Source organism: Amphibalanus amphitrite, unplaced genomic scaffold (assembly GCF_019059575.1).
Source record: "Amphibalanus amphitrite isolate SeventyFive unplaced genomic scaffold, NRLGWU_Aamphi_draft 000119F_arrow, whole genome shotgun sequence".
Classification (NCBI taxonomy): Eukaryota; Metazoa; Arthropoda; class Thecostraca; order Balanomorpha; family Balanidae; genus Amphibalanus; species Amphibalanus amphitrite.
Window position 1 is genome coordinate 615,976 of NW_024881614.1, and position 26,837 is coordinate 642,812.

A 26,837-nucleotide genomic window follows, 5' to 3' on the forward strand; every position below is an offset into this window, starting at 1 on the left:
TCCAAGCTTATCAAACCAGTAAAACGCCTTTTGGGGCGACAAACGGAGCGAGCGAGAGGGTGAGCCTTGCACGTGCGAAATTGCGAGGGGGTACGTCCAACTGACTTGTGCAAGGCACTCTACTAGCCGGCCTCTAGCGATGTGCCAAATTTGAGCGCAATCGGCCCAGCCATTCTCGAGATCTGGAAGCGGCACCCTGCACGTGCGCACGTGCCAACTGGTTTCAACTTTTGCACGGCACCCTACTAACCGGTCCCCACCCGTGACCGAATTGGAGCGCAATCGTTCAGTCGTTCTTAAGATCTGGAATCGACTCCTGCACGTGCGCACGTGCAGCAGCATCCCAAATGTGGCACATAGAAATTCATTGCCTAGTGATTGCCTATACCTGCACGCCAACTTTCATTGCAATCGGCCCAGTAGTTACCGAAACCGATATATTGCAATTGTTACAAAACTGACACCTCTTCGTTTTACACGTGACACGTGCATTAGGGGTCATCCACATGTATCTAACATAGGCCAATATCTGGTAGAAGCTGAATGAAGGTACCCTACAAAAATTACCGCAAGTAAATCGGTCAAGTGGTTGTTGAGATATATGCCTCGCAAAAACGTCCGCACGGCCGGCCGGCCCGCCGCTCATACTCAGACATTTCCGTTATTCTACGAGACTTCGCTCGCTTCGCTCGCTCCGTAACAAGCTGGGAATTTTGAAAACACGAGATGTGAGGATATATAAATATAAAGATAACTCACCAACAAATCATTTTATGAAAATGCCCCAGGAAGAGGCGGGCTACCCAACAACGATTGTAAGCATCAAGGCCCTAAAACAGGACACATAACGTTTCCGAAGAAAAAAAAACTGATCATTTTTACACGAGAGAAATTATTGGACAAGAATTGGACGCTTATTTACAGTTTGTCTCCGCCCGCGTCAGCAGTCATGCCCATTCATCATTATCCTACAAGGGTTTAAAATTCGCAAGTCCATTTGTTTGCTCCTACTGATTGCTCTTACCGATTACGGAAAGACCCACGATTGCTTCCTACGTAAGTCTCATGAGTTACGCAAGGTTTTGCGACGTTCACAATCTGCGTGAGGCGTTATGTACACGCGTTATGTAAACTGCGTGTATCTTTTGGTGAGACGGTCGTATAAAGGAGGGTGCCGCCGCCGGAGCCGCACTGCGCCCTCTGCTCCCGCTCCAACAGGTTCACGTTCACCATGCTGTCCACCCTGCTGACCGTCTGCGGCCTGGTGGCCTCCGGGATGGCCGCCTGCCCCGATCTCCCCTCCCTGGAGGTGTTCGATGTTCCTCAGGTAAGCATTGTATATGTTACAGGCAATGTGTGGAATCAGGCATTCTATAGAATGCCTAGGCATTCTATAGAATGCCTGATCGACCAGGCATTCTATAGAATCCCTAGGTATTCTATAGAATCCCTGACTGCTTAGGCATTCTATAGAATGCCTGGCTTAAGCTCCCAGGCATTCTATAGAATGCCTAAGTATTTTGATTGTCCGAAACACACTTCGAAAATTAGGGGTCAGTGGCAGTAATGCTATTTGTTTACCTAATTTTCATTGTTGGCCTAGGCCGGTCGTCACCTCACACCATTTCAGGGCAATGAGCTGAGAGGAAGCGAGGGAGGTATTGGGCTATGCCGACCACCAAATGGTGCGCCGCAAGCAGCAGCTGATCCAATTCCGTTGGCACGGGAGAGCCACGGCGCAAGGCACGCGGGAGAGTCACAGGCCAACCAGTCGCTTAAACGGTTACCCTCGGAGGATTATGCTGCTACAGATACGAAGCTGCATTAGAAGAGTGTTGGCTGGGAGGGTGGACCGTAGGCTTGAATCGAAAGTGATTGCGAATGACGATGGCTTTGTTCTGATGTTAGAAATGAAGGTGAAAAATACACCAAAGGTCACATTTTATGTCGTCATAAGCACTTCGTGTAACGACTCTCAACATACATACATGGACAGCTCAACCTACACCGTAATGTCAGGGAATAACCTGAATAAATGATTCATTATTCCACGTCTGGGCGGTGGCCCGGCCGTAACAAGAGCCGGATTAGGTGTTGTTCGATCTCCCCTTCCAGCTTGACCTCTGGGCCATCCGGTATTCGAAAGGTCGTCAAAGACTCAAAATTATGAAATTTTACTTCAGTTCTTCTTTGGCAATGTTCGAAAGGGTGCCATTTCTAGAACAAATAGCTAAGCCATTTTTTAGGTCAGCCCAATTTTTGTCCATTTTTGGCTCCTAGCCGTTTTCTCCAGTTTGACCTTAAATCAATTCCTTAGAAGGCAAACACCTCAAAAAATGGACGATTTGTCAATTTTTTCTGTGTAATTTTTTTACCAAAGGCGTTTCCGATATTGACATTACCACCATCGTCTTTCTAGCGTTAAGATAAATACTCTGTACTCTCAGAATGAAATCCTGATACAATTTGACCTAATAAGGTCAGATTGAACACCTGACCGGAAAATTTGACTGAATGAACATTTGACTGAATGAACATAAATAGCTGAACGCAAGGTAGCCTGGCAGAAAATAATAATGTTACATGTCGGTCTGTGCTCATAATCTTATACAACATACACTTATATGTTGGAAAGATTCGTGTATTTCCTAGGCATTCTATAGAATGCCTGAAAATCAGGCATTCTTTAGAATGCCTAGGGATTCTATAGAATCCCTGGTGGGTCAGGCATTCTATAGAATACCTAGGGATTCTATAGAATGCCTGGTCGGTCAGGCATTCTATAGAATGCCTAGGCATTCTATAGAATGCCTGATTCCACACATTGCCTGTAACATATATACTTGAATCGCGGACTGTGCTAAGACTCACAAAATACCCTAAAACAGTTGCACAAAAACTTATTTCAATCAGTGTTCCATTGTCGTTAAAGAGATAGAACCGTTTTATCCTTAGAAGTTCGTGACGCATTCTCTATCATTCATTCCATTCGTTCATCCGACATCCATTCTCTCGGAACAGAAACATTTAAAGGCCCTATTAGCCGCTACATGTGGAACATCTTCTTTAGGATATCTATGCAAGTGTGGGAAGTAACAACATTCTTGACATCGTCTTATGAGATTCCGTTTGTGGTGGGATGTGAAGGAGAGCACTAGTGAAACTCACGAAACTGAATAAAGTTGTGTTGGTTAGAGTTGAGTCGAATTGTAGTTAAGCTTTAGTTAGGTTCAATATCAATATCAAGTTTATCAATATCAATATCAAGTTTTGTTGTGAGTAGCATGGCTGTTTCCAATGCCAGTAGCCCAGCAACACACAAATAATTCATGTTCTATAAATCAGACTTGATTGAAGAACGCGCAGGCGTCTGACGGTTCCTCCACTGCCCGTTTCAGTACGCCGGCCAGTGGTACGAGATCCAGCGGTACCCGCTCATCTCGGAGCTGGGCTCCACGTGCGCACAGGCCATGTACGTCGCCCAGTCGGACGGCTCCGTACGTCTGGAGAACCGCGGCCGGCGTCCCGACGGATCGCTGGACTCCATCACCGGATCGGCCTACGCCGAGGACCCCGAGCATCCCGCCGCGCTCACCCTGGTCTTCGACGAGGGCTTCAAGGGCGACTACAACGTGATCCGTACCGACTACAACTCGTCGGCTCTGGTGTACTCCTGCGGCAGTGTCTTCGGCGTGAGGATCGAGTACGCCTGGTTCCTGTCGCGTGAGCCCACCATGGACCAGGCGGTGCAGGACGAGTACACTCGGATCCTGGCTGACGCCGGCTCGGACACCAGCCAGCTGTCGGTGACGCCGCAGGACTGCGGCAGCCTCTTCTGAGCTGTATCAGAGGGGAACGGAGGGAAGGGAAGGGGAGGGATAGTGGCATAAAACGGTGGTGATGCACGGAATGCTTTTTCCATGGGTACAACACGTAGGTGTAAGTAAAGAGTGATCTTGTTTCTCATTCAATGATCTGTGAAATATATTTTATTAAATGTCGCTTTTGTGTTCCTTGATATTATTGAGGCGTCCATCTTTTTACCCACACATTCAAACCACAAATATCACAACCAAGTCATAAGTAGAAACGGAACAGCCAACAATGGGGTAAATCGAGGCGGAAGTGGAAGCCCTTAGTTATCTTGATGATAACTACCACGTGAACTTCTCCCGCAACAACAAAAAGCAAGCCTTGAGCAACTCCACCTTAGGACAAAAGCCGACAGGCTGGTTGGACGACCCTGTCAAAACTCTTCATTCACTGTAACCATGAAGCATAAGTCCAGAGACTGAGCCGCCCACATCTCCTCCCACCAGAAGTGATGATCTGACTCGCCGAATTCCTCTGCGGCTCTGCCTCCTTGATTTGGATGCGTTTGTCGTAATGGGCGTGAGCTCCGTACTGCTGTTTGACAAATGTCTTCCAAGTAAATGTCCAATGTGTAAATGTCTTCCATGATCCTCGATCCAGATCATGACTGTGTGTCGCCAGTAAATTTGTCTATCAATCGATGAAGATGGACAAAAAATATACTTTTGGAGTCCGATGACATTCAGAAATTGTCTGGAATCTCAAGCGACTACAGTAAACCCAACCGAAGAGTAGCTTTTGAGGGCTCAGCAGATCGGATGTTAGCCTTTATTCGCTAAACTTTTCGTCGGCAAGCACTTCGTGGTTTTACATCCTGCGCGTCGTCTTTGTCGGACCAGCCACTGCAGCCACCGTCGTCTTGTCAGCGCGCAGGCAGCTAGCGCTGAGGTGCCGCGTATGTAGCCACTTTGTCTAAGCAAAATAGAAAAGGAGCCAGACCTTCCCTAGAACTCTGGGCTTATTGTAAGAGAAAAGAGTCATTCAACTGATTCTTCATTTGTTGTAGAGCAACTGCTTCGTGCTTCGTGCTTCGGTCAGACTTCTCGACATTAGTTTGGCTTTAAACTCAACAAGAAAAAAACGATTGCTGAAGAAAATATCTCTTATATCTGATATTAATCGAGTTATCCTTTGTGCAAACCACTATAGCTGTCTGATCTCTATTGCAACTTAACCTGCGCCGGGCCGGTGCTCTGAGATTCCGCGCCGGGCCGGGGGTGTCTGAACACCCCCCTTCTAACTCGGCTCCTGGGCCATGTAGCGAGACGCGGTAAGCGGCATTCGAAAGAACGTCCAAAACAAGGCCGTCCAAAATAAGGACGAAAATACCTCGGTCATTTTTTGGGTCAGGTCAAAGGTCAGGTCACCAGAGGTCACCAAAGGTTGACAATTTCAACATTTTGGAAACTGCCCTCGGCTATCTCGGGAACCAATAGAGCTACAGCGCCGCAGAAAAGCACATTCGATAGCCCTCTTACAGACCTTTCTGAGCAATATTCTCAGATTTGGCCTCAGGTCAACGGCTTAGCCTCCAGAGGGCAAAAACTCCAAAAATAGCCGTTTTTACGAAAAGCGTTTTTTCGACAATAACTTTTGACTCAAAAGCGCCATGACATTACCTTTGCCAGCATCGTGTTCCTCTCGTCGAGACGCGTCGAATGAACTATAATTTGACCTTGAAAGGTCAACTTGAAAATGTGACCTCAGGTCAAGGTCATAACCTGACCGGAAAAGGTCATGTTGCATATCAGTCGATCCGCAACGTCGAGCCGAACACATCTAAGGCGTTTTCAGCGCTCTAGCACGCCTCTATCAGAAGTTATTAGCGAAAAACTGTTAGATTCTGTTCGTGACCTGAGATGACCTCGGGGACATAACGAGGGGTCACAGTTGCCATTTTGCGGTTCAGTGTGTCAATTATACCTACATCTCGATGTTTTAGAGTGTCTAGAATAGCGTTCATGCAAAACAGACGCTTTTTAATTTTCTCCCATTGACTTATAATGGAGAGGCCGCAAAATTCACCTGAACTTAGGTCACCGATATCAAAATTCCGAGATAAACATTTTATAGATAATGTTGCTCTCATCAATCGCTGAAAGTTTCAAGGCAATCGATCAATCGGTGTAGCTATGACGAGCGTTATTTTTTCTGAGGTTAGGTCACTTGGCGTGACCTGGTGACCTGACCTAAGGCGACCTGGGTCTGAAATTTTCACAACATGTGCGGAAAAGATTCACAAACAGGTGTGCCAAAAACGGCGGCGCTCCGCGCCGCCATTTTTGAGATATCGGCGAAAAACCGCAGGGGGGGGTGTTCAAACACCCCCGGCCCGGCGCGGGTTAACCTATTCATGGCGCCTCAAGTTCACTTTTACTTCGTCTCCGCAACCTATCTTTGAGTTATGGCCAAATTCTTGCCAAGGACTATAATCTGCTCTTTTGGCCTGCCCATTTTCATCTCAGGTTTCTGTTTATCGTTTCCCCAATAACATATAGGCATAGTAGCAAGCCGTTAAAAATCACAATACAACAAATATTGTGTATATTTATCAAATTTGCACATCACAAAGACGATCATGTCAGTTGCACTGACAGCACGATAGTTATTCAAGCACTCCACAGTCCACGCCTGTTGGACAGGAAACCGAGATGATATTGCCATCTCAACAAATGGGGTCTGCCAGTGCCCTACCCTTCACATCATTAGCAGTAAATTCTCCCTACTAACTATTCCCTTCAGAGCCAGGTCAGAAGAGGTTGCCACAGTTCTGTAGCGTCACCTCTAGCCTACTGATGTCCGATCCGGCATCGCTCAGGATCTTGATATACTCGTCCTGCACCGCCTGATCCATGGTGGGCTCACGCGACAGGAACCAGGCGTACTCGAACTTGATACCGAGCACATTGACGCAGGAGTAGACCAGCGCCGAAGCGGTGTAGTCGGTGCGGATCACGTTGTAGGCGCCGACCGAGCCCTGGTCGAAGTGGACGGTCAGCTCGGCTGGGTGCGCCGGGTCCTTGGCCACCGCCGTGCCGGTGATGAAGTCCAGAGAGCCGTCCGGCTTGATGCCGCGGTTCACCAGACTGATGGAGCCGTCGGCCTCGGCGGTGTAGTTGGCCTGGCCGCATGTGTCGCTGTTCTCACCGAACAACGGGTACTTCTGGATCTCGTACCAGTGGCCGATGTACTGGAAAAGAGTGGAGGTGCGTCACCATAGAATGAAGATCTTGCTGCATCAAAACAATTTTAATCATCTTTAATTGTGCAGGCATGACAAAAACAGCACATAGCACCTTCAAATAGCGTAAAGTTAAATAAAGTTTTGAGAAGGACAAGAAGCTGCAAAAGTTTTCAGAAAGCAAATAGATAAATATCTGCTTCTAGTGCGTGAAAACTTATCTAATATATTATGAGACGGACACAACACATTCGGATGGACGCGTTTCGTCGAGAGACTTCTTCAACACCCCTTCAGAAATGGAAGTGATACAAGCACTGAATATTTCTGAAGGGGACAGGGGAGTTGAGGAAGTCTCTCGACCAAACGCGTCCATCCAAATGTGTTGTGTCCGTCTCATAATATATATATATATATATATATATATATATATATATATATATATATATATATATATATATATATATATATATATATATATATATATATGAATACTTAGGAAGCAACCCTTGTTCAAGACATGTTTCATTGAAGAAGACCGCATTTCGTGTGTTTTGTATATAATCGCTTGAAAATGTCATGCTGAATATGACGAAACCGGTTGCGATATAAATGACTATTCTTGGAGAGTTACTGAAGGGTCTTAATGATAACGATAAGCAACACGTACGTTCTATCGAAAAAGTCCAAAAGAAGCTGATTAACACACGAAATGCGGTCTTCTTCAATGAAACATATATATATATATATATATATATATATATATATATATATATATATATATATATATATATATATATATATATATATATATATATATATATATATATATATGCACAGGTCGCTCACCTGTGCAGCATCGAACACGTCTAAAGCGGGGATGTCAGGGCAGGCGGCCATTCCGGAGGCCACCAGGCCGCAGACGGTCAGCAGGGTGGACAGCATGGTGAACGTGAACCTGTTGGAGCGGGAGCAGAGGGCGCAGTGCGGCTCCGGCGGCGACACCCTCCTTTATACGGCTCAGGTATGTGCTAACAAAGATATGATGTTATATAAGAAACAGCAAACAGAGCTGTGGAACATTTTCAATTGCCCCAGTTATATAAACAAAGAGAGTGTGCATTGCGCATGACAAATGCATTCTGTCCGATGCTCAGTATCAGTACAAACTACAAAGAACGCTTCAATGCTAACGCCGAGTTAAGCCTTCTTCTGTCCTTGGTATATGTCTGATGGTTCAGGGCTGTGTCATTGGACCCATGTGAAACACCTCAGGACGACACTGCATTGTCAAATGCTAGCCCGCACCCCTCATCAGGGCTATTCTGGACTTGACCCGCCGTAAGAGGTGGAGGTCTCAAGTGTTATTTTCAAAATTACGGAGCCGCTGATTTTCAGAGCTCAAACGGCAATATGATGTCCCCATCGCCAGAATAAAAAAGAATTTCATTGAATATAGTGCTACGGATCGGATGATGTCACAGAGTTGCGACATTTTTCAACACTATACACATGTGTGTGTTTGTCACCTGACGCAAGGCACGTCATTTTTTCTATGTACCTACATATTTTTGCTCCATCAAGTTCTATTGTTAATTTCTTCAATAATGTCAGGTTAGGTCACAAGGGTTGGATTTAAGTGGCCTAAAAGCCATAAACATATATGGGGGGGGGGGTGACACATCGCTTACGGTCAATTTTGCATTTCATTATCGACCATGGAAATATTAGTCCAAGTTCACGTCAAAATCAGACTGAGGAGGTCAGGCAAGGTCAAAGTTAAAAGACGTGGTGTAAAGAGTAGCGGGATATTCGTTAGCTGTCATGTTGAGATGATGCAAAAGTCTACGTCACCTCATTATGTTTACATATCATGATGCATTGTTGCGCAGGATTCATTTTAAAAAATATCGGTACCTTCTTGTTTGGTTTGAGCCTCTGAATAGCCACCTGGGTTTCGCTGAATGTATCTCCACGTGATTTTCCTTGCGACAGATTGAAATGAACTAGACATGCTTGAAAACGTTTGTGCTTGACCAGATACCCCTATAGTTATATGAAGTGTTGGGCTCTACACGCGATAGAATCCAACAGGAACTCTTCAGGGCTTGCATACTTAAATTTGTGCAAGACAGAACTGGCACAGAGCACATGCGGCGTGGAGGAAAATGGAAATGTCTTCGTCCAACGTCACTCATAAGTACAGTATTCCTTCAAAGCGCATTGCCATGCCGGTGCGTCAAACCGTGCATGATTTGAGTGAGTCTTCCTATAGCGCCAGCCTCTTTTCCTGCATCTGCAATGTCTTCAAAGCAAATAAATGTATTGACGCGAAACTGTCTAATGTCTATGCCTTGGGCTTCATCAATTTGACAAGTTTCAGCAAAAGGAAAATTTCGTACCTAACCTACCGTAGGCCGGTCGGAAAGGATACCAAATTTTAGCTCAATTTGATTCTTTTGCGGCCTCCAGAGTGCTTATAATAGATGCTTTGACCTGACCTGTGATATCATCAGTACTCGAGAACCATCAAAATTAAATTTGCAGAACAGTTTTCCGGGACCATCACGCGCTGTTTCAATTAAAAAAAAATCAGACTAATAGTTTCGTTGGCGATGAGATGAGTGGCTCCGTACTCACCTGTTTAACTCACCTGTTGGGTTTCCTCAGCCTTGCTCTTAGGAGAGGAGTGAGAAGGAGGGAAACCCAAGTCGTTCAGAGACGCGCCAATTCCAAAGAATGTAGTTGGACACAAGCTGGGGCCAGTGGGTGGGCCTTGAGTCAGGGAACTGGCGTTGTGCGTCTGCATGTGAATTGTTGTGGAAACTCGACAAGCCTACCCTAGTTGGTGCTAATGCTTCACAAAGAAAGAAAGAAAGAAAGAAAGAAAGAAAGAAAGAAAGAAAGAAAGAAAGAAAGAAAGAAAGAAAGAAAGAAAGAAAGAGAAACGGCTGTGAAGTGTAATGCAAATGCTGTCTCATCCGCAAACAAAATGGGTGAATGACATGTGAAGGAAGGCCAGGCATGGTGGGAATGCAGGAATCAGGAGGCAAGTGGTGAATGACTGATTGGAGCTCCATGGCGCATCTGACCCTGTCCTTGCTTGTTAAGAACAGGGCGCATACCATGGGGGGGGGGGATCCAATGGTTTGACATCATACCGATCGTAATCTGTCATATAACGTAGCAACATTAGACTGAGTAATCGTAAAGTTTCGCGCCCAACACCTCTGCGAGTCCTCCTTTGAATTTCTGCAGGGAGGTTTCTTGCACTAGCCACCCCGGGAGGCTATTCCATTCTTTGACGACTCTGTGTGTGAAGTATCTGGACCTCGCGTCAACATGCGCGCGGATGAGCTTGATCTTGTGTCTGTGACCACGTGTTCTTCCATTTACTTCCAGACTCCACAAATCCTACGGCGAGATGTGACAGTGTCCATGAAATATTTTCCAGCACTTCAAAATATCAGCACGAAGAAGGCGACCCTGTACAGAAAAAAGATCAAGTGTTTTGAGCCTGTCACCATAGGACGTATCTTTGAGGCCCAGAATGTTACGCGTCCATAGTCTCTGGATTTTCTCTAACTTCTTGAGATCTTGAACATATCCACTGTTCCACACAGATGAAGCGTACTCAATAATGGGCCGTATGTGTGTTTCCAAATGAACATCATGAAGTCAGGTGATCGGCAGCGAGTAGATCTAAGAAAGTTATGGACAACGCCCCCAGCCTTTCTCGCAGCAAGGGCACAGTGCTCGTGGAATTTTAAACTGTCATTCACGGCGACGCCCAGATCAGTGTAGGCCGAAACGTGCGGTATTTCGGTGCCATTCAATGTGTATGAAATGATGAACTGGGCGTGATATCGGCGCCGAAAATGGAGCACAGCGCACTTTCGCAGGTTAACCCTATTAGTGGCAGGGGGGGTTGTTTTTATCCACCCCTCAGGTTTTTCGGGAATATCTCCGAAACCGCTGAAGCTACGATGCTGAAATTTTCTGACTTTTCCTAAAACTAAATTGGGCACATTCCCTGAAAATTTCAAGTTCATAACTTTACCAGGGGCGGCTCCAGAGCACTGGGAATTGGGGGTCCTATTCGTGAAGCGAGTCATTTGGGCGAAGATCACGATGCTGCACCAGTTTTACGAACAGTGAATGAAAGGTATCATGTGATAACATATACAAAATTATTGTGCATCCTCTTTTGACACGTTTTTGCTATAATAGGCGGATCCAGGCGTCCAAAAAGGGGGGTTATTTTTTACCTCCCAACATAGGTGCCCTGACACCGCCTATGCATGACCAATACAATTTTAGTCGTTCTCTCATAAGAAAATTGTAACATAACAAGACCATTGCCACCCTTTTTAGAAACAGTACCAACAAAAACCTTATTAACTATACTTTTTGTGTACCCCCAATCTCAATGATCTCTATCCGCCTATGATTTTTGAAAAGGCATATTTTTAGGATCCATGTGAATTCCTGGTTCATTCTCTATCGATCGGCAAAAGTTGCGTTAAGATTGGTTCAGAAACCTGGCCGTGATAAACAGTCTAAAATGTATCTGCAATTTGCCCGTTTTTACCCCCCCCCCCCTCTACCCCCTATTGACATTTCTTAATTTTTTTTTAGAAATGTAGATCTCGTTGAGCCAAATCGAATGCCGTTTGAATTTTGAAAATCGGCCCGTTAGATCTCGAGATATCAAGGGGGGGTCGTAAACAGCCCCCCCTGCCACTAATATGGGGTAGCCAGGAGCCTGCCACTAATAGGGTTAAGCGCCAGCCCCCACGATGTGGCTGTGTCGTACAGTAGGTCGATGTCCCTCTGGAGATCTTCCGCTGTAGACAGAGGGGCTTCTCTGTCCATCTTCATATACACTTTCAAATCATCCGCCAATATCTTGTAGCTACTCGTCAAAGTTGAAGCGATGTTATTTATGTACAATAGGAACAAAATCGGTCCTAGAACGGAGCCCTGTGGTACATCACTCACCACCTCTGTTGGCTTGCTTGTCGTGTCTTTAACCAGCACTTGCATTTCTCTTCCCACCAAGAAATCATACAGCCAGTCAAGAAGCCTTCCCTGCACACCGATCTGTCTTAGCTTCTCGAGTCACCCGCGTGATAAAGAAAATAGAAAATGCCACAAGTTAGCATTTAGCTTAAATACCAAGTGCGTGTTTTAATGGAAGGTCGCTATTTTATACTTTTACCGTCTTCATGCACTTAATTCGCCTAGTTTCACAACGTTGCCGCGTAGGTACCGAACTGCCAGCCATAGCTCGCCCTCTTTTTTTATTTTCACTTTTCCTTGGTGCCTGTTTATGGATGGTTGTTTTTCGTCGACAAATAAACAGTAAGTACGTCGACAAGTAAACAGTTACATAGCAGATCAGCATATATTTATCACGTGTATCACATGTTGCAGCACAATGATAAGTAAGTCAGAATACAAAACAAACTCTCCAGCCCTGTTTGACAGGAAACACAGGTCAGACAAATGCCCGTCGCACCTTCCTTTATATCATCCGGTGGTTAAAATTCCCCTCTATTCCCTCTGTACAGCTCAGAAGAGGCTGCCGCAGTCCTGCGGCGTCTCCTCCAGCTGGCTGATATCCGACCCAGCATCGGTAAGGATCTGGATGTACTCGTCCTGCACCGCCTGGTCCATGGTGGCCTCACGGGACAAGAACCAGACGTACTCCAGGCTGATGTCTCCCAGCGGTGTGCAGGCGTAGACCAGCGCCGAGGCGCTGTAGTCGGTGCGGATCACGTTGTACTCGCCGCGGAATCCCTCGTCAAAGTAGACGCTGAGCGAGGCGGGGTGCTCGGGGTCCTCGGCGCGTGCCGTGCCCTGGATTGAGTCGATGGAGCCGTCGGGCTTCTTGCCGCGGTTCTCTAGGCGCACGGAGCCGTCAGCCTGGGCAGTGTAGTTGGCCTGGACGCAGGTTTCGCCCAGCTCACCGATCAGAGGGTACTTCTGGATCTCGTACCACTGGCCGACGTACTGAAACGGAGGCGCATTGCACTGAACTTTGGCGGAATTTCACGGCAACAAAACAATAATTCCAAGGCACTTCAGCAGCATTCAGTTTCAACATAACCTTAATTGAATAGGTACTCGGCTCTAAAAGGACTTGGCATATTGTACGAATGCTCATTCAAACTTCTTTTCAATATTCATTTGCAGTTTCAACCTGCTTCACAGTCACTCACCTGGGCAGCGTCGAACACCTCCAGGGAGGGGATGTCGGGGCAGGCGGCCATCCCGGAGGCCACCAGGCCGCAGACGGTCAGCAGGGTGGACAGCATGGTGAACGTGAACCTGTTGGAGCGGGAGCGGAGGGCGCAGTGCGGCTCCGGCGGCGGCATCCTCCTTTATACCACTCAGTCACCAACAGAGATAAGAGATTATATAAGGTGCTACGAAACAGTCTTGGGAATATTTTTAACGGAAACACATGTGTATCACTTCGCATCTTTGGCCAAGTTTTGAGGCGTTTCGGTCCGATTGTATTTGGTACGCTTATTGAATAGTGACTACACCATAACGGCGTAAAATCATGTTATCTGTACGGTTGTAAATGATAAATATTTTCCTTTGGTAAATGAGTATAACATATCTGCCCCACCACACCAGAGCCTATTTCTAATTAAATGTTCTTCGATAAACACTTCCTGTATTCTATATATCCACAAGCATACTAAGTAGTCTATCCCGGAGGTTTCAACTTTCATCATCGCTTTATCCAGCGCGTTTAAAAAAAAAACTCGAGTTTCCTTGAACTGTTGTGGCCCCACACATCGTCACCAAATGCGTGGGATACGGAAGCAGAACCTTATCTGATAGGATAATACGGCACTGAGGACTCTATTTGCCATTACGTGATACATCGTGTGATAAGTGTAAGAGTCAACGCAATGCTGACTAGCATTTTAGCACAAATTTCCTGAGTGTTTCGGGTATCCTGAAAAGTTCACTGACGATCGATGGCACAAATATATGTAGCAGCATTTATGTCCTTGCACTGGACAAGGTTTGCATTCCCCAAAGTGCATGCATACCCTTGCACAAGGTGTCAATCCCCGATTTGAAGCGTGCCATGTTCCCGTGCAATTATCGCCATCAGCACAGTGCAGAACATCTCCTCAGCCTCACAGCGTTATCCAAGTATTACGGCACCGCTCCATACCCCGTATGTAAACATTTTCCGTTTATTTTGGACGCGTGCGCCGCCTGTGCCGCCCGCTGAAACTCGAGACGCGGTGCGGCGGCCGGCATAGCTCACGTCATTGGCGGCGACTGTCAGACGACTAATTGCCTGTTCGTGTTCGGGGTGGGGGAGAGGGAGAAACAGACGGGGGAGAGGGAGAGCAGAGAAACACAGAACGTGACTGCCAATGACACGTCTACCACCGCTGATCATCAGTCATTTTGGGAGCGTGTTGTTTTTACTGAACGGTTGTAGTGAACACAAATTGTTTTCGGCAATATGTGTTTAAAACATAAATAGATCATGAAAATGACGTTAATTAATAATTTTGGTAGGTACTTTTCCATATTGAAGACGGTGGCCCGTGCAAGGATATCTAAAAACATTTGCGCAAATATTGCAAGAAACCGTGTGGTTTCCAATTACTTGCGGGACACATTTGACAAATGATTACATTATATGAAATTTACAATAACTTCTATGCGTACCGTTTTGCTCGCATGCATAGAAAAGTTATAAACTTCGTAAGGAAAAAATTGAATTGGGGGCAATGTATCGCATATGGAAACAAAATACAAGTGGATTTTAAAATAGGTATGGGAACAATTAGAGTCCACGGCAGAGTAGACCAAACCATGTTCAACAACTGACCTGAAGAGTGCAAAACGATGCGCCCTTCTGCTTCTGGATCCGTCCACCCGCTCAAACTTTTTAAATTTTATTTACTACCGAGTACCGACCCGTTCCGTAGTTTGAATTCAACTCGGCTTCCACATAGCCCACGCCCAGGCGTGGCCGATCACGTGACCGCGCCCCGGGCGGGGGCCGCTCATTGGGCAGGTCGGCTGTCATCAGCCGCCCACCAATCAGCGCGCAGACAAATAATGGCACGCACCACACAGTTGATATCACACCGCTGATTGCGAGACGAGGCGCCTGTTATTCGGAATATGCAAGTCCGTTTCTCCGTTTCTGCAACACGCACTGGTAACCCCTGACAAGGTTGAGGGAGCGGGCAAACGCTCCAAATCGATGGTGAGGTGTTTGCTTCCTCCTATCATACACCGCGCAATAAGCATAGCACTAACGGACGGTAGGAGAGAGTCAGGAGTCAGGACCGTCGTGTGTCACAGTGAACACATTGCATTATATGGCTAGATAAGCTGAGATACCTAAGCTGGGTGTTTTCTATCGCGAAAGCAAATACCTATGTTTCATTCTGAGCGGTAGGTACAGTTCACAATGCTGAATTTTTAACCCAGATCCGCTCCGATGACCGGAAAATGGAAATCAGAGCAATGTAGATCCCATAATCGTGTTATTCAAGCAAGTGCTCACCACAAATTCACCGTTATGTATCAAAAAAGCCACAACCACGTTATCTTTTCTATTGCCCCTAGTACCTACTCACCCGAATAGTCCAATGCGAATTCTTGATCCGAATCCGAAGCCTCGGCCCCTGGTTGGCGGGCGCTCGTTCAGCAATGGACACACCTTTTGGCCGTGACCGGCCTTGACCTGCCGCGCACAGGGACGGGGATACAGTCGTTCCCCAAGGGTCCCGTTTACACTCACAGAGAGCGCTGTCGCAGCTAGTATAGATGTCGCCATCAGCGATAGTACGCCGCTGTTGCTGCACGCGCTAGGCTGCTCTAGTAATGAAGGAGGGTACAGGCTATAGCCTATATGTACATAACAGCATGGCACCAGAGCTGTAGTCAGCTAGCTGTTTTAGTGATGCCACCACTCCCTAGCTTAACACTAGCTGGACTGGTAATAAAAATGGAAAGGAGTGAGGGCATGACATGCAGAGGTCGGATACCTAAAAGTGACGAAATAACAAATGGTAGGCGAGAACCGTTTACTTGATTAGGTGACTATTTATTTTGCTTTGTTGGGAACAAGCCCTTTCAGCCTGAAAAAGGCCATTGCGGAGCTATGGGACGATGAAACAGAATAGGGTGGAGACATTGGACTGTGCGGACCACTGACAGTGCACTGCAGTGGTGGTACGGGAGGGTGCGTATTATTAAAGGGACCCTCCCACCTTAACATTAGTTTTGAGTTGAGATAGCCAAGTTTGCGGCCAGGCTCAGAAACCACCATTTATCCTGGTCGCAACCCCCGCAGCTTTATGGTGTTCAAGAAATTTCTTCCCTTTACTTGCAGGGTGGGACCAGCGTGGTCCCTATCTCTTAACCATTACGGGAATCTGATGACGTCATCAGGCTTTCAAACGTCCGTTAAATGTTTGACTAAAACGTTTTGTAGCACGCGGTGGTATATGCTGCTTTGCGCGCAACAAATGCCGCACTTTCAAATAAAGTCGCTAGGAACAGCGGAGATCCCAAAAAGTAAACAAAAGTAAAAGTATAATATCTTGAAAACCGGTGAATATTTTTCGATGAAATTTGGTAGATATTCGTTTTTGCTCTTTCTGAACCGAGCGACATCACTTTCATGCCAATTCATTAACTTTTTTGAAGGTGGGAGGGTCCCTTTAAGGTTCATAATGTCCAGGGCGGTACGGGAATGTCTCGATGGAGTGACCCGCCCTGCCTCTTAGACGGTCACCCCATGGAGAGGTTGTAGTTCATAGCGGACTTACCCCCACCACCGGTTGTCTGGTGGGGGTGACCGTCTGCCTTTTAGTAGAGTTATACGTCATGGTACTCACCTGCGATTGGCGACAACTGACAGTAGGCGTTCTATTTGGCATATCTGCAGCAGTCTCTTGTCGTCATTGGCCACTGCTAATCCCTTCCCTCCATTCATGTTGGTCTGCAGCAGTCCTTTAGCCTTAGCCCGTGCCAGTCCCTGTCAGATGAAGACGGTCCATCCGAAGTTGCAGGTCTATCTATAGCGAATTGCCGTCACCCTTATCAGCCATCAGTCTTGGCACCATGTCAACGTCAATCGCGAAACCTTATCGATCATCGCGTTTATTACGCTGACGTACTTATCAGACACATCATTTATCATTGCCAGTTCTCGTCACGGTTCCTTAATCCCGGCCAAAACTGGGCAGTTTTTAATCTTTAGGACATGTCCCTAGCTTGTAGACTGTCCCGGCGGATTAAAGGACGAAATGTCCTTGTTCATGTTCGCGAGTGACGGTGTTAACTGGTTACGGTTTAGAGCTCATCGTAAGGAAACTCATACGAATGCGCAATTGACGTCATGGATACGGGTAATTTAATGGTTTGGTAAAGCAGAATGTCGGCTAAATGCGCTGTACCTATAAATCAATATCTTATTAGCTTTAGAAAGTCCTTAGTTATTCACTTGTATCACAAAATATGCACGAATACTGAATGGACAAAGCACACATCACCGAGGAGAGCACGTCTTTACGCCAGCACCATTCATTGTATCACTAGATCAGTGTTCGACTGGTTTAGCGCATTCCCTAGATAGGTGGACCTTTCCTGCTTAGCGCGTCTTGGCTCAGAGTGCGGCCGGTGCAGTGTATTGCCTAGCTCAGTGAGCGTTTTGGGTTCAGCTTATACTCTGGCTCGCTGAGCCAAATGCCACTGACGGTCCGGTCTCGTGGGGTACTTACAACGGGAAACTTCCTCCATCCGTTCAGCCATGCGCCGCCTGCCGCGCGCACGGGCTCCTTAGCCAAACCACCTCGAAGGCAGTGGTCAGGTTCCGACCCAGACCCGGGATCTTCACCCAGTCGAGCAGACCAAGGTTCTCCTCAAACGAGAACAGGTAGAACCCTAACGACTGCAGCGCCAGCAGACTCTCGTAGAGTCCTCTGTAGAAGTTAGTGTGTCGCTCGGGCGGCAGGTGTGTGAGGAAGTGCAGTTCGACACCGAGCTGCTCCACCCGCGCCAGGGTGCTGCCGGCGCCGAGCGCCGCCTGCTGGCGGAACACCGACCACTCGGCACCCTCCACGTCCAGCTTCAGGTAGTGGATGGGACGTCGAGCGTGACCCAGCCGCTCGGCGATCGTATCCAGCGTCAGGAGCTCCCAGCCGCGTCGATCGTCGGCACCGTCACTGGCTCCAATATCCCCATCGTCACCGTCAGCGCCCTTGATTCCCACGGGTCGAAAGTGCACCAGCTCGTTACGCGCTACACTGGACATGTTAATGCTCGGGTCAAACGAGAACACGGTGCAGCCGAAGTCGGCCATGGAGTCGTCGAAGCTCCAGTCGTTGCTGATGCCGAACGAGTAGACGAGGCAGCGGTCTGTGTGCGGCATGTCCAGCTGCTCGCCGTCCAGACAGACGTACTTGTGGCCATCCATCGCCAGAGGCCAACGAATGCCGCGGACCTGGAAACACGCAGACGCGGCTCCAGTCAACTGGAATGGCGAACGAACGTTCCACTGGGAGAGACCTTAGATTTAATCGTAATTTGTTATATCTCTCTCATCTCATCTCATATATTTAACACATTCATTCGAAACAGACAATCAGTGTCGCCTCGATTGGCGCAAAAGTGCCGGAGCACTTAACTCGGGGCGCCTCTCGAGTCCGCACAATCACACTGGGTGCCGCCCACAGCCTCGCAGCCGCTGCCCGCCACCGCGCAGACCGCTCTCAATAGATGTCAAGGCGCCGGCGCCGAGGGCAGCGCTCTGTGACGACCGGTGTCAAAGGACTGGGCGCTAGGGATAGGTGGCAGGATGGGAACGAGAGGCAAAACGTTTGGTGGCATGGATGAATTGGTACACCGCTCGTGCTACCTCGAATTCGTCCCTGGGTCGTACCGTATTACCGTGTAGTATGAAGTCTAGTTGTTCCTTTTGTGATAAATTGTGTATGTCAATGCCTGTTATACCATTTATTATGTTTGTCATTCTCTCTCTTTCTTGTGTGTACTTTGGACATTTTAGTAAGTAATGTCCTGTGTTCTCGTTAGTTCTGCCTTGACAGTGGTTGCAATATGGAGATTCAGTTTTTTGTATTTGAAATAAATGGGATTTTAACTGTGACATCCCAACCCTTAGACGTGTTAGAAGTGTATTTTCCATTTTCGAACCATAAATATAATACTTTGGTGGTTTTTCTATATGTAAGTGAGACTTGAGATGTTTTTTAAATGAGAATAAAGTTCTAGTCTCTCTCAAGTTCTGTGGCAGTTCATTTATTAGTTTAATTGTACTGGGAAGAAACGAGTTTTTCAGTAGACAGGTTTTGGGATATATTTCCCTTCTGTTATTAGAGTTGCGAAGAAGTCGGTTGTTATTTCTTCGATCAGGGGGCAATAGTTGTTTGATATATGTTGGAGTATCGTCGAGCGTCAGTCGTTGGAAAAATACTATCTTATGCATTTCACGTCTTTTCTTTAATGAAGTCCATCCTAGTTCTCGTCTGAGATTGTTACGGAGCGAGCGAAGCGAGCGTAGTCTTTCCTTAGATTAACGGAAATTTCTGAGTATGAGCGGCCGGCCGGCCGGCCGGCCGGCCGTGGTCACGCTTTTGCGAGGCTTATATCTCAGCAACCACTTGACCGATTTACACGCGGTAACTTTTGTAGGGTAGCTTCATTCCTTCTACCAAGTATTCGACTATTCCCGATGCATGTGGGTGACCCCTTATGCACGTGCCACGTGCAAAACGAAGAGGTGTCAATTTTGTAATTGTTGCAATATCTCGGTAACTACTTGGCCGATTGCGCTGAAAGTTGGCATGTAGGTAGGCACCCACTAGGCACTGCATATACATGTGCCAGAGTTGGGGTGCTGCTGCACGTGCGCACGTGCAGGGGTCGTTTCCAGATCTCGGGAACGGCTGGACCGATTGCGCTCAAATTTGGTACACGGTTAGGGACCGGTTAGTAGGGTGCCGTGCACAAGTCAGTTGGGACCCATCTTGCACGTGCGCACGTGCAGGGTGCCGCTTCCAGATCTCGAGAACGGCTGGGCCGATTGTGCCCAAATTTGGCACATCGCTAGAGACCAGTTAGTAGGGTGCCGTGCACAAGTCAGTTGGAGGTACCCCCTCGCAATTTCGCACGTGCAAGGCCCACCCTCTCGCTCGCTCCGTTAGTCGCCCCAAAAGGCGTTATACTGGTATGTCGGAGTTCTGAATAATGTCGCAGTCACAAGTCTGGCCCCTCTGTTCTGAAGTGTTTCAAGTCGTAAAGTATCGTGTGCTGTTAGCAGTCCGTCGTAAATGATGTCCGCGTAGTCAAAATATGGCAATACATGTGTCGTATATATCTGTTGCAATAAGGTCCTGGGCAAGTAGGAAGCGATACGATAGAGTGGGCTAAGGGCAATGTTAACTCTTCTGATGATGTCGTTGATGTGCTCGTGAAACCTAAGGTCGTTCGATATTGTCAATCCCAGGTGTTTATGATTAGCAACAACTGGGATGGGCATGGCTGCAAATGTTAGTTTTGGTGGGATTTTCTGTTTGCGTTTTGTGAAATGCTGTTGAAGAGTTTTCCTTGGGTTAAACTGTATCATCCAGTTGTCACCGTACTTGTGGATTTCATTTAGATCTCTTTGAAGTGAGCTTTCAACTGTTTCTCTATTATTAGGAGAGTGTGGGGCTATCAGACAAGCATCGTCGGCGAAGAATAGCATTTCATTTTCGGTTTTTGTTGAAAGGTTATTTAAGTACATTAACCCTCGCATGTGTGCGGCGTTTGCCAGCTTCTAATGTGTAGGGGGGGGGGGGGTCGGTTGGACCCCCCCCCCTTGCCGTTTGGCCCCTGATCGAGCTAGAGCTTCGCGGAAAAAACGAGCGTGTTGCCCGTGACGAGAGGAAGCCGATGATACCCAATTTTAAGGTCCTAGGTCATTGGTTGACCTTCCAGGTCAGGTCAATGACCCAAAGTCGGGAAAATCGGGACCTGTTAGAAAGTCGTAAAGTGTGGCTGCTAAGGGGTTTTTCGGGGTGCTGATCACGAATATCGTGTTAGTTTTGATCACAGATGATGTCTTGAAGCATTTAGACCAGGTCGGGTCAGGTCAGGTCAGGTCAACCAGTAGGCGTCGTGACGGGTATTCGTAGTACGTGTCAACCGCCTCTGACAGCTTCGTAACATGTTACGAAGTCACCAAAACTACTTCGTAAATGTTCAAATGGTTGCTAAATTCGAATTCAGCTCCAAAAATTAGCCTAGAAACATGTAAAACTCGAAAAAGTGACCCGAGGTCACCCGAGGTCACCAAAGGTCAATGACCTGACCTGACCTTCAGGTGACCTTGACACACATGGGAGTAACATCAAATCACATGTTTGAACGTTTGAAACCACGAAAAGCTTGCAAACACGCGGCTAGTGCGAGCCGACATACGCGAAATCGCGATTCCGGCCAAACATGGTCTCGGAAAAGAGGTCACAGGTCAAAGGTCATTTGGGTCAGGGTCATGAAATTTTCAGGGTAGGTGTCAAATTGATCAATGCGAGGGTACTGAAAGTTTCGTCGCGATCGGCCGCTTTTTACGCGAGTTATTCGCGAAAAACCATGGGGGGGGGTCCATCCGACCCCCCCCCCTACACATGCGAGGGTTAACGCTAAAAGGGGGCCCAAAACTGAACCCTGAGGGCATCCCGCTTGAAGTGGTCGGAGCGAAGATGTGGAATTGTTTATTACTACGCGTTGATGTCGATTTGTTAAGTATGAAGTTAGCCATGGTATAAGGTTTGCCAGACCGAATTCATGTTCACATTTGTGGAGAAGGCCCTTGTGCCAAATTTTCTCGAAATAGCGGCTGATGTCCAGATAGATAATGTTATGGTCCTTCCCGTCGTCAAGGTTTTCATATAACGAATGGGTTAAGTAGAAAAGCTGCAACTGAGTCCCATGTCCGGGCCGGTAACCGCTTTGCCGCTCCGTTAGTAGGTTGTGTTCAGTTATGTGGTTGTAAATACGTTTGAATACTATTTTTTCAAATATTTTCGAGATGCAGCTTAATAAACTGATGGACCTGTACCCTTCTACATCTGCTGGACTACCTTTGTTTTTAAAAATTGGTTTCACGTTTGCAATTTTCCAGCTCTTTGGGTACTGGCTTGTGTCGATAGACTTATTGAACAGTTTTGAAAGTGGTTCAGCGAGAATAACTGCCGCTAACTTTATTATTCTTACTGGTACCTCATCGGAACCGGTTGATTTATTTACATTTAATCTATTTATTATACTTAATACTTCTCGTTCTGATATTTTGGCCGCCCTTAATAATGGGACTTCTGGATAGTCCTGTGGCTGAATCACTCTCGTTTCGCTGTCTTCAAGATGTGATTGGGCGGCAAAATATGCATTTAATAAATCAGCTTTCGCCTCATCATGTTCTATTAAGTTGTTACTGTTATTATTGTTATGCAAAGGGGGAATATGTGAAGATTTTGTTTTCCCAATCATTTTCCTTATGATTGAGTGGTACTTGTGTGGGTTGTGTTTCATTTGGACAAGGAGATGTCCTTCTTTAATAAGATAATTACGCTTTAATTTGTGTACCATTGCTGTAACTTGGTTACGGCAATGCCTCCATCTATTCCACTGCAATTTATTTAAACTGTCATCGGCACTGTTTTCTCTTCGAGCTACTCTAAATAGTCTGTCCCTTTTTCTCATCAAACGTTTCAGTTCAGCAGTTACCCAGGGTTTATCTTTTGGTCGGGGGGACACTCTCTTCTTGGGAATACTTTTTTCAGCTGCTTTCATTAGTGCAGAAGTGAGCAATGCGGTAGCGGTGTCTATGTCGTTGTTTAGAATACCGTCCCAGTCCGTTGTCATAAGTTCGTGCGTCAGTCGTTTGGAGTCGAGTTTGGAATAGTCCCACACCACCTTGTGTCGCGTCAAAGTTTCTTCTACCCAGTCGTTGAGGGTTACATATATTGGACAGTGGTCTATGGAGGAAAACGGTGGCAATACTCCGCTGTCTATGACGCTTTCCCGGTCGGATACCAGGCAAAGGTCTCTGAGATTCGCGATACTGCCCACGTAACGCGTCGGCTCGTTTATGAGTTGGGTAAATGATAGAGACTCAGTGGTTTCCTTTAATTGTTTCTCAAATTTAGTGATGGGAGTATGATTTTGCAGAGGATCTTGCAAGAATGAATTACCGGCGTTGAAATCTCCCATTATTATTATCACGGACGGATTGTACTTCTGAGCTTTAAAGACACTTTCCGAGAAGTTACTCAAAAAAGTTTCTAAGCGCTCAGTTGGTAAGTTTGGGGGTAGGTAGAGACAACAGGTAAGAACAGTTAATTTTTTAAATTTGGTTTTCGCCCAAACCCACTCTTCCTCTCCGACTTCGAGATCTGGTAGCCTTGTCGCTGCCAGAGACGTGTGGAAGTATAATGAGACACCTCCTCCGTGCCGGTTTCGGTGTCGAGTGAAGGGAGCATGAAAGCTTCTTAGGGTATAAAGACTAGGATGTATTTCTTCGTTCAGCTTTGTTTCTGAGAGACCCAGAATGTTTATGTTGTTGTTAGCTACAAAGTATTCTAAATCGTCCTGTTTAGTTCCTGCTGTTATGCTGTTTATGTTCACGTGAGCCATATTAATTTTGTGACGTGTTTTACCCGAGCTTACCGTACAAGAATCATAGTGTCCGATGATATGTGTACGATCAGAGGATTCGTCCGAGGCGGCACGAGCGGTTCGGGCAATGTGGCTGCTGACCCGGCCGTCCAGACGCGCCCCCAGCACCTCACCCGCAACGCTACGGTTATCCATGACGAGCAGCCGCCGAAGGCGCGGGCGGGCACCCACCACGACGTTACCCTCAGTCACAACATCATTATCGCAACATCCTAGTGAATAAGGCACATAAATGAACAAAGAACATCAGATATACGCTAACAAAAAAGAAACACTCACACAAAAAAAAATCAAATAAAAAAACATGCAACGTGTAAACACCTTAATCCACCTTACATACATGTTACGCTTACATGAGCTGTTTCTGTGCTTTAAACCGTAAATGGATCGATTATTCCGAAATGCGATCTCTATGGAGAAAAAAAAACATTTACGCTAAATGTGAGCCTACTGAACCAACTCCCCAGATCCCAATCGGTATAGATCAATAAACTAACAAAACAGCGTTAAATGGGTGTGCCTTGTTCGTTCTAGCTCGAATCTATTTAGGGAATCAGCCTCTCTTCCCTTCAGTTACATAAGCCAATAGTGGATCTGTGAGCGAGCCTCGCCCACTATTCGCTAATGCAAAATGTCCTCGCCATGCAGTTCGTGGTGGCTGCTTCAGTCATGAGGCCACTGTTCGTTCTTACCACTCCGCCGCCCATCCTGGTCACTTTGCGACAGGTGCGCCGATGTGGGTGGCTGAGGTAGTGGAACAGCTCGCGCACCATCTCCTGGTCCGTGGCAGGCATCGGCGGCAGCACGTTCACAGCCATATCCTCCCTGCACGGGGATGAGTCGGTGGACCCACTGTTGGAGGGAGAACAAGGGGGTGGGTTAAGAGTCTCGTCAGAAGAATAACAGGGGCATGAGAGAACAGCAGCTGACTAAGAATGTAAATATATAACATATTTGACAGAGAACTGCTAAAGCTATTGGACTACCTAATTCAGAGTCACTCAGTGCATGAGGTGCGTTCCCATTACACGTTTATTAGAGCGCTCTGCCCGCCTGTTTTTCAGCTATGAGCCGTACCTATAGAAGTTAGAAGATTAGAAGAACTTGATAAACCGTACATAAGTTCTGCAATGAAGCATGAACGCGAAATCCCCTTATGAAAAGTTCAGTTGGTATGCTATTCGCAATATGTCAAGCCTTAGCAGGCCGAAGCTGAACGAGGGACCATGCTACTGGAAGTCCGGGAGCTCCCACGATTAACAAATCGTGCGGCAAGCCATGACAGTACCCACTGAGTCCGTATTTCGTGGCTCACCTGAGAGGGTCCGTCAGCCGCCGTGAGACCACGATTAGAGTGGAGGTGACCATCAGCACCACCCAAAGTCCGACACTGCGAGCCGGGAGCAGCCTTCTGATCTTCCTCCGCCATGACGTCATAACGATAAAATGACCACCGGCTAAAATCCGGCTATTCACACCAGAGAGGGCGGCCTCAGTAGGTACGGTAAAATCAGCTCCACGCCATGAAACTGGGACGCCGGTGGGACTCAACTCAACTGAATTCAACTCTTCATCATTCAGATTCACTTCACTGCATTTCATTTCACACAATACATAGGTACAAATTCACGAACTCGTCATCCCCTGGCAAAAAGGCTTACGCATTTGAAGTCCACCTCAAATCAACTCAACTTCACGTCACTCTGATCTACCTCAACCCTTCAGCACTCAACTCCACTCATCTCATTCAAATCACACATTTGTTCAGCTCGCCACTCTGTTCAGTCTCTCTGGCCACTCGGTCCACCTCTCTGACTGCCCTGCTCAGATGTGGTTCGTGTCTATGGTGCACCGTCCCGGCGCCCGCCGCCGGCGGCACATCATCTAGAGGACGCTGACCTCTGGATGGAGGCCGGGCCGGCGGCTCTCTGCTGCACGGAGACGGTTCGTGGCGCCGCCGTGCAATGACGTACCCCGAACCACATTCATCGAGCTGCAGATTTGTCCGCCAGCCGAGCCAAGGTCAGACGGTGAACCGGTAAAACGGTTCCAATGTTAATTAGCCGGCTGGATAGTGCTGACACTTGGAGAGAAAATCATCTCATTTCTCCCGTGAATTTCTTCACTTTGTTCGATCAAATGAAACGGAGATCCAGTATCATTGATTCATATCCGGGATATATAATCCAGCCGTCAGTTTGTGAACATGAGCTCCATAGCCAGGTCGATGAGGTCGTGCAATAAGGTGTGCCATCAATTATAATTGCAGGCATTTTGCTAAATATCACCGTGTTTCCTACTGTTATTGCATTGCAACATGGTATTCTAATGGTTATTCGAAACAGCTAAGTTTTCAAAGCAGTCAGATTTTAGGAATTGCATGTAAATATGAAAACCTGAACATTATTCGAGGCATTCACATTTAAACGTCATACCTTGGAAATAGCCACGAATAAGCATAGTTTTATGTGAATGTTGAGATTCTAATTCTAGAGCGACCTATATGAAAACCTGATCCTTTGAGATTGATATCGATCTCTTTCTCTATGTGGGTAAGCTACCGAAGTCTGGTACTTTCAATACATCTCATTAAAAATTGGAGGAGGAATTTGGAGGAACATTGGAGGAAGCATTTGGTATTTTCGAACCACGGGCCTCGTAATTGCAGCCTGTCCTGTTCGAGCTCATCGCTTCCCCCCCCCCCCCATTGCATATCCACGAGCTGTAAAAATTCTTTCCGCTGTCTTGAAGCCGGTACCTTACAATTTCCACAGGGCCTCAAACAGCAGAATTGCTACTTGCGTCACGAAACGCAACTGTCACGCACATGGATCCCCGATACCCAGAATATGTCCACATCAACTGGGAACGGAGTGCATTACCTGTATATTACCTATGCGTGGCTATGTTAAACTGATTACTGCGGCCTCCGGCGTTTTTTCCAGGGGAATTCCGTGACGTCATGTCCGCACTGAATGCTCACTGCTCGTGGCTTCGTTTCACAATACGAGGTCAGGCACCTCAGTTCCGGCCTCGACCAAAC

At 47.0% G+C, this 26,837-nt stretch overlaps 4 protein-coding genes across 4 annotated transcripts; 1 reads left to right on the top strand and 3 right to left on the bottom strand.

Moving 5' to 3' along the window:
* Nucleotides 1-1,180: 1,180 nt before the first annotated feature.
* Nucleotides 1,181-4,001, top strand: LOC122381385 (apolipoprotein D-like). Its single transcript, XM_043365465.1, has 2 exons — nucleotides 1,181-1,327; nucleotides 3,399-4,001. The coding sequence occupies exons 1-2, from the start codon at nucleotides 1,232-1,234 to the stop codon at nucleotides 3,837-3,839; spliced, it is 537 nt and encodes a 178-aa protein (XP_043221400.1). The 5' UTR covers nucleotides 1,181-1,231; the 3' UTR covers nucleotides 3,840-4,001.
* A 2,405-nt stretch (nucleotides 4,002-6,406) lies between these two features.
* LOC122381386 (apolipoprotein D-like) lies at nucleotides 6,407-8,358 on the bottom strand. The gene is made up of 2 exons (XM_043365466.1): nucleotides 7,904-8,358; nucleotides 6,407-7,063 (listed from the first exon to the last, which is right to left on the bottom strand). The coding sequence occupies exons 1-2, from the start codon at nucleotides 7,997-7,999 to the stop codon at nucleotides 6,623-6,625; spliced, it is 537 nt and encodes a 178-aa protein (XP_043221401.1). The 5' UTR covers nucleotides 8,000-8,358; the 3' UTR covers nucleotides 6,407-6,622.
* A 4,089-nt stretch (nucleotides 8,359-12,447) lies between these two features.
* LOC122381384 (apolipoprotein D-like) lies at nucleotides 12,448-13,466 on the bottom strand. The gene is made up of 2 exons (XM_043365464.1): nucleotides 13,279-13,466; nucleotides 12,448-13,069 (listed from the first exon to the last, which is right to left on the bottom strand). The coding sequence occupies exons 1-2, from the start codon at nucleotides 13,432-13,434 to the stop codon at nucleotides 12,629-12,631; spliced, it is 597 nt and encodes a 198-aa protein (XP_043221399.1). The 5' UTR covers nucleotides 13,435-13,466; the 3' UTR covers nucleotides 12,448-12,628.
* Nucleotides 13,467-17,202: 3,736 nt separating this feature from the next.
* Nucleotides 17,203-25,611, bottom strand: LOC122381387. Its single transcript, XM_043365467.1, has 3 exons — nucleotides 25,110-25,611; nucleotides 24,487-24,646; nucleotides 17,203-18,560 (listed from the first exon to the last, which is right to left on the bottom strand). Exons 1-3 carry the CDS (start codon nucleotides 25,394-25,396, stop codon nucleotides 17,862-17,864), a joined length of 1,146 nt encoding a protein of 381 aa, XP_043221402.1. The 5' UTR covers nucleotides 25,397-25,611; the 3' UTR covers nucleotides 17,203-17,861.
* Between the last annotated feature and the right edge of the window lie 1,226 nt (nucleotides 25,612-26,837).

Coding starts and splice junctions, on each gene's coding strand:
- LOC122381385 (XM_043365465.1), top strand. CDS start 1,232: ATGCTGTCCACCCTGCTGACCGTCTGCGGCCTGGTGGCCTCCGGGATG. Junction 1,328..3,398: donor AGGTGTTCGATGTTCCTCAG/GTAAGCATTGTA, acceptor TGCCCGTTTCAG/TACGCCGGCCAGTGGTACGA.
- LOC122381386 (XM_043365466.1), bottom strand. CDS start 7,999: ATGCTGTCCACCCTGCTGACCGTCTGCGGCCTGGTGGCCTCCGGAATG. Junction 7,064..7,903: donor ACGTGTTCGATGCTGCACAG/GTGAGCGACCTG, acceptor ACTCTTTTCCAG/TACATCGGCCACTGGTACGA.
- LOC122381384 (XM_043365464.1), bottom strand. CDS start 13,434: ATGCCGCCGCCGGAGCCGCACTGCGCCCTCCGCTCCCGCTCCAACAGG. Junction 13,070..13,278: donor AGGTGTTCGACGCTGCCCAG/GTGAGTGACTGT, acceptor CCTCCGTTTCAG/TACGTCGGCCAGTGGTACGA.
- LOC122381387 (XM_043365467.1), bottom strand. CDS start 25,396: ATGAAATGCAGTGAAGTGAATCTGAATGATGAAGAGTTGAATTCAGTT. Junction 24,647..25,109: donor CGGCTGACGGACCCTCTCAG/GTGAGCCACGAA, acceptor TCCCTCCAACAG/TGGGTCCACCGACTCATCCC. Junction 18,561..24,486: donor CCAGGATGGGCGGCGGAGTG/GTAAGAACGAAC, acceptor GCGTGTTTCCAG/GTCCGCGGCATTCGTTGGCC.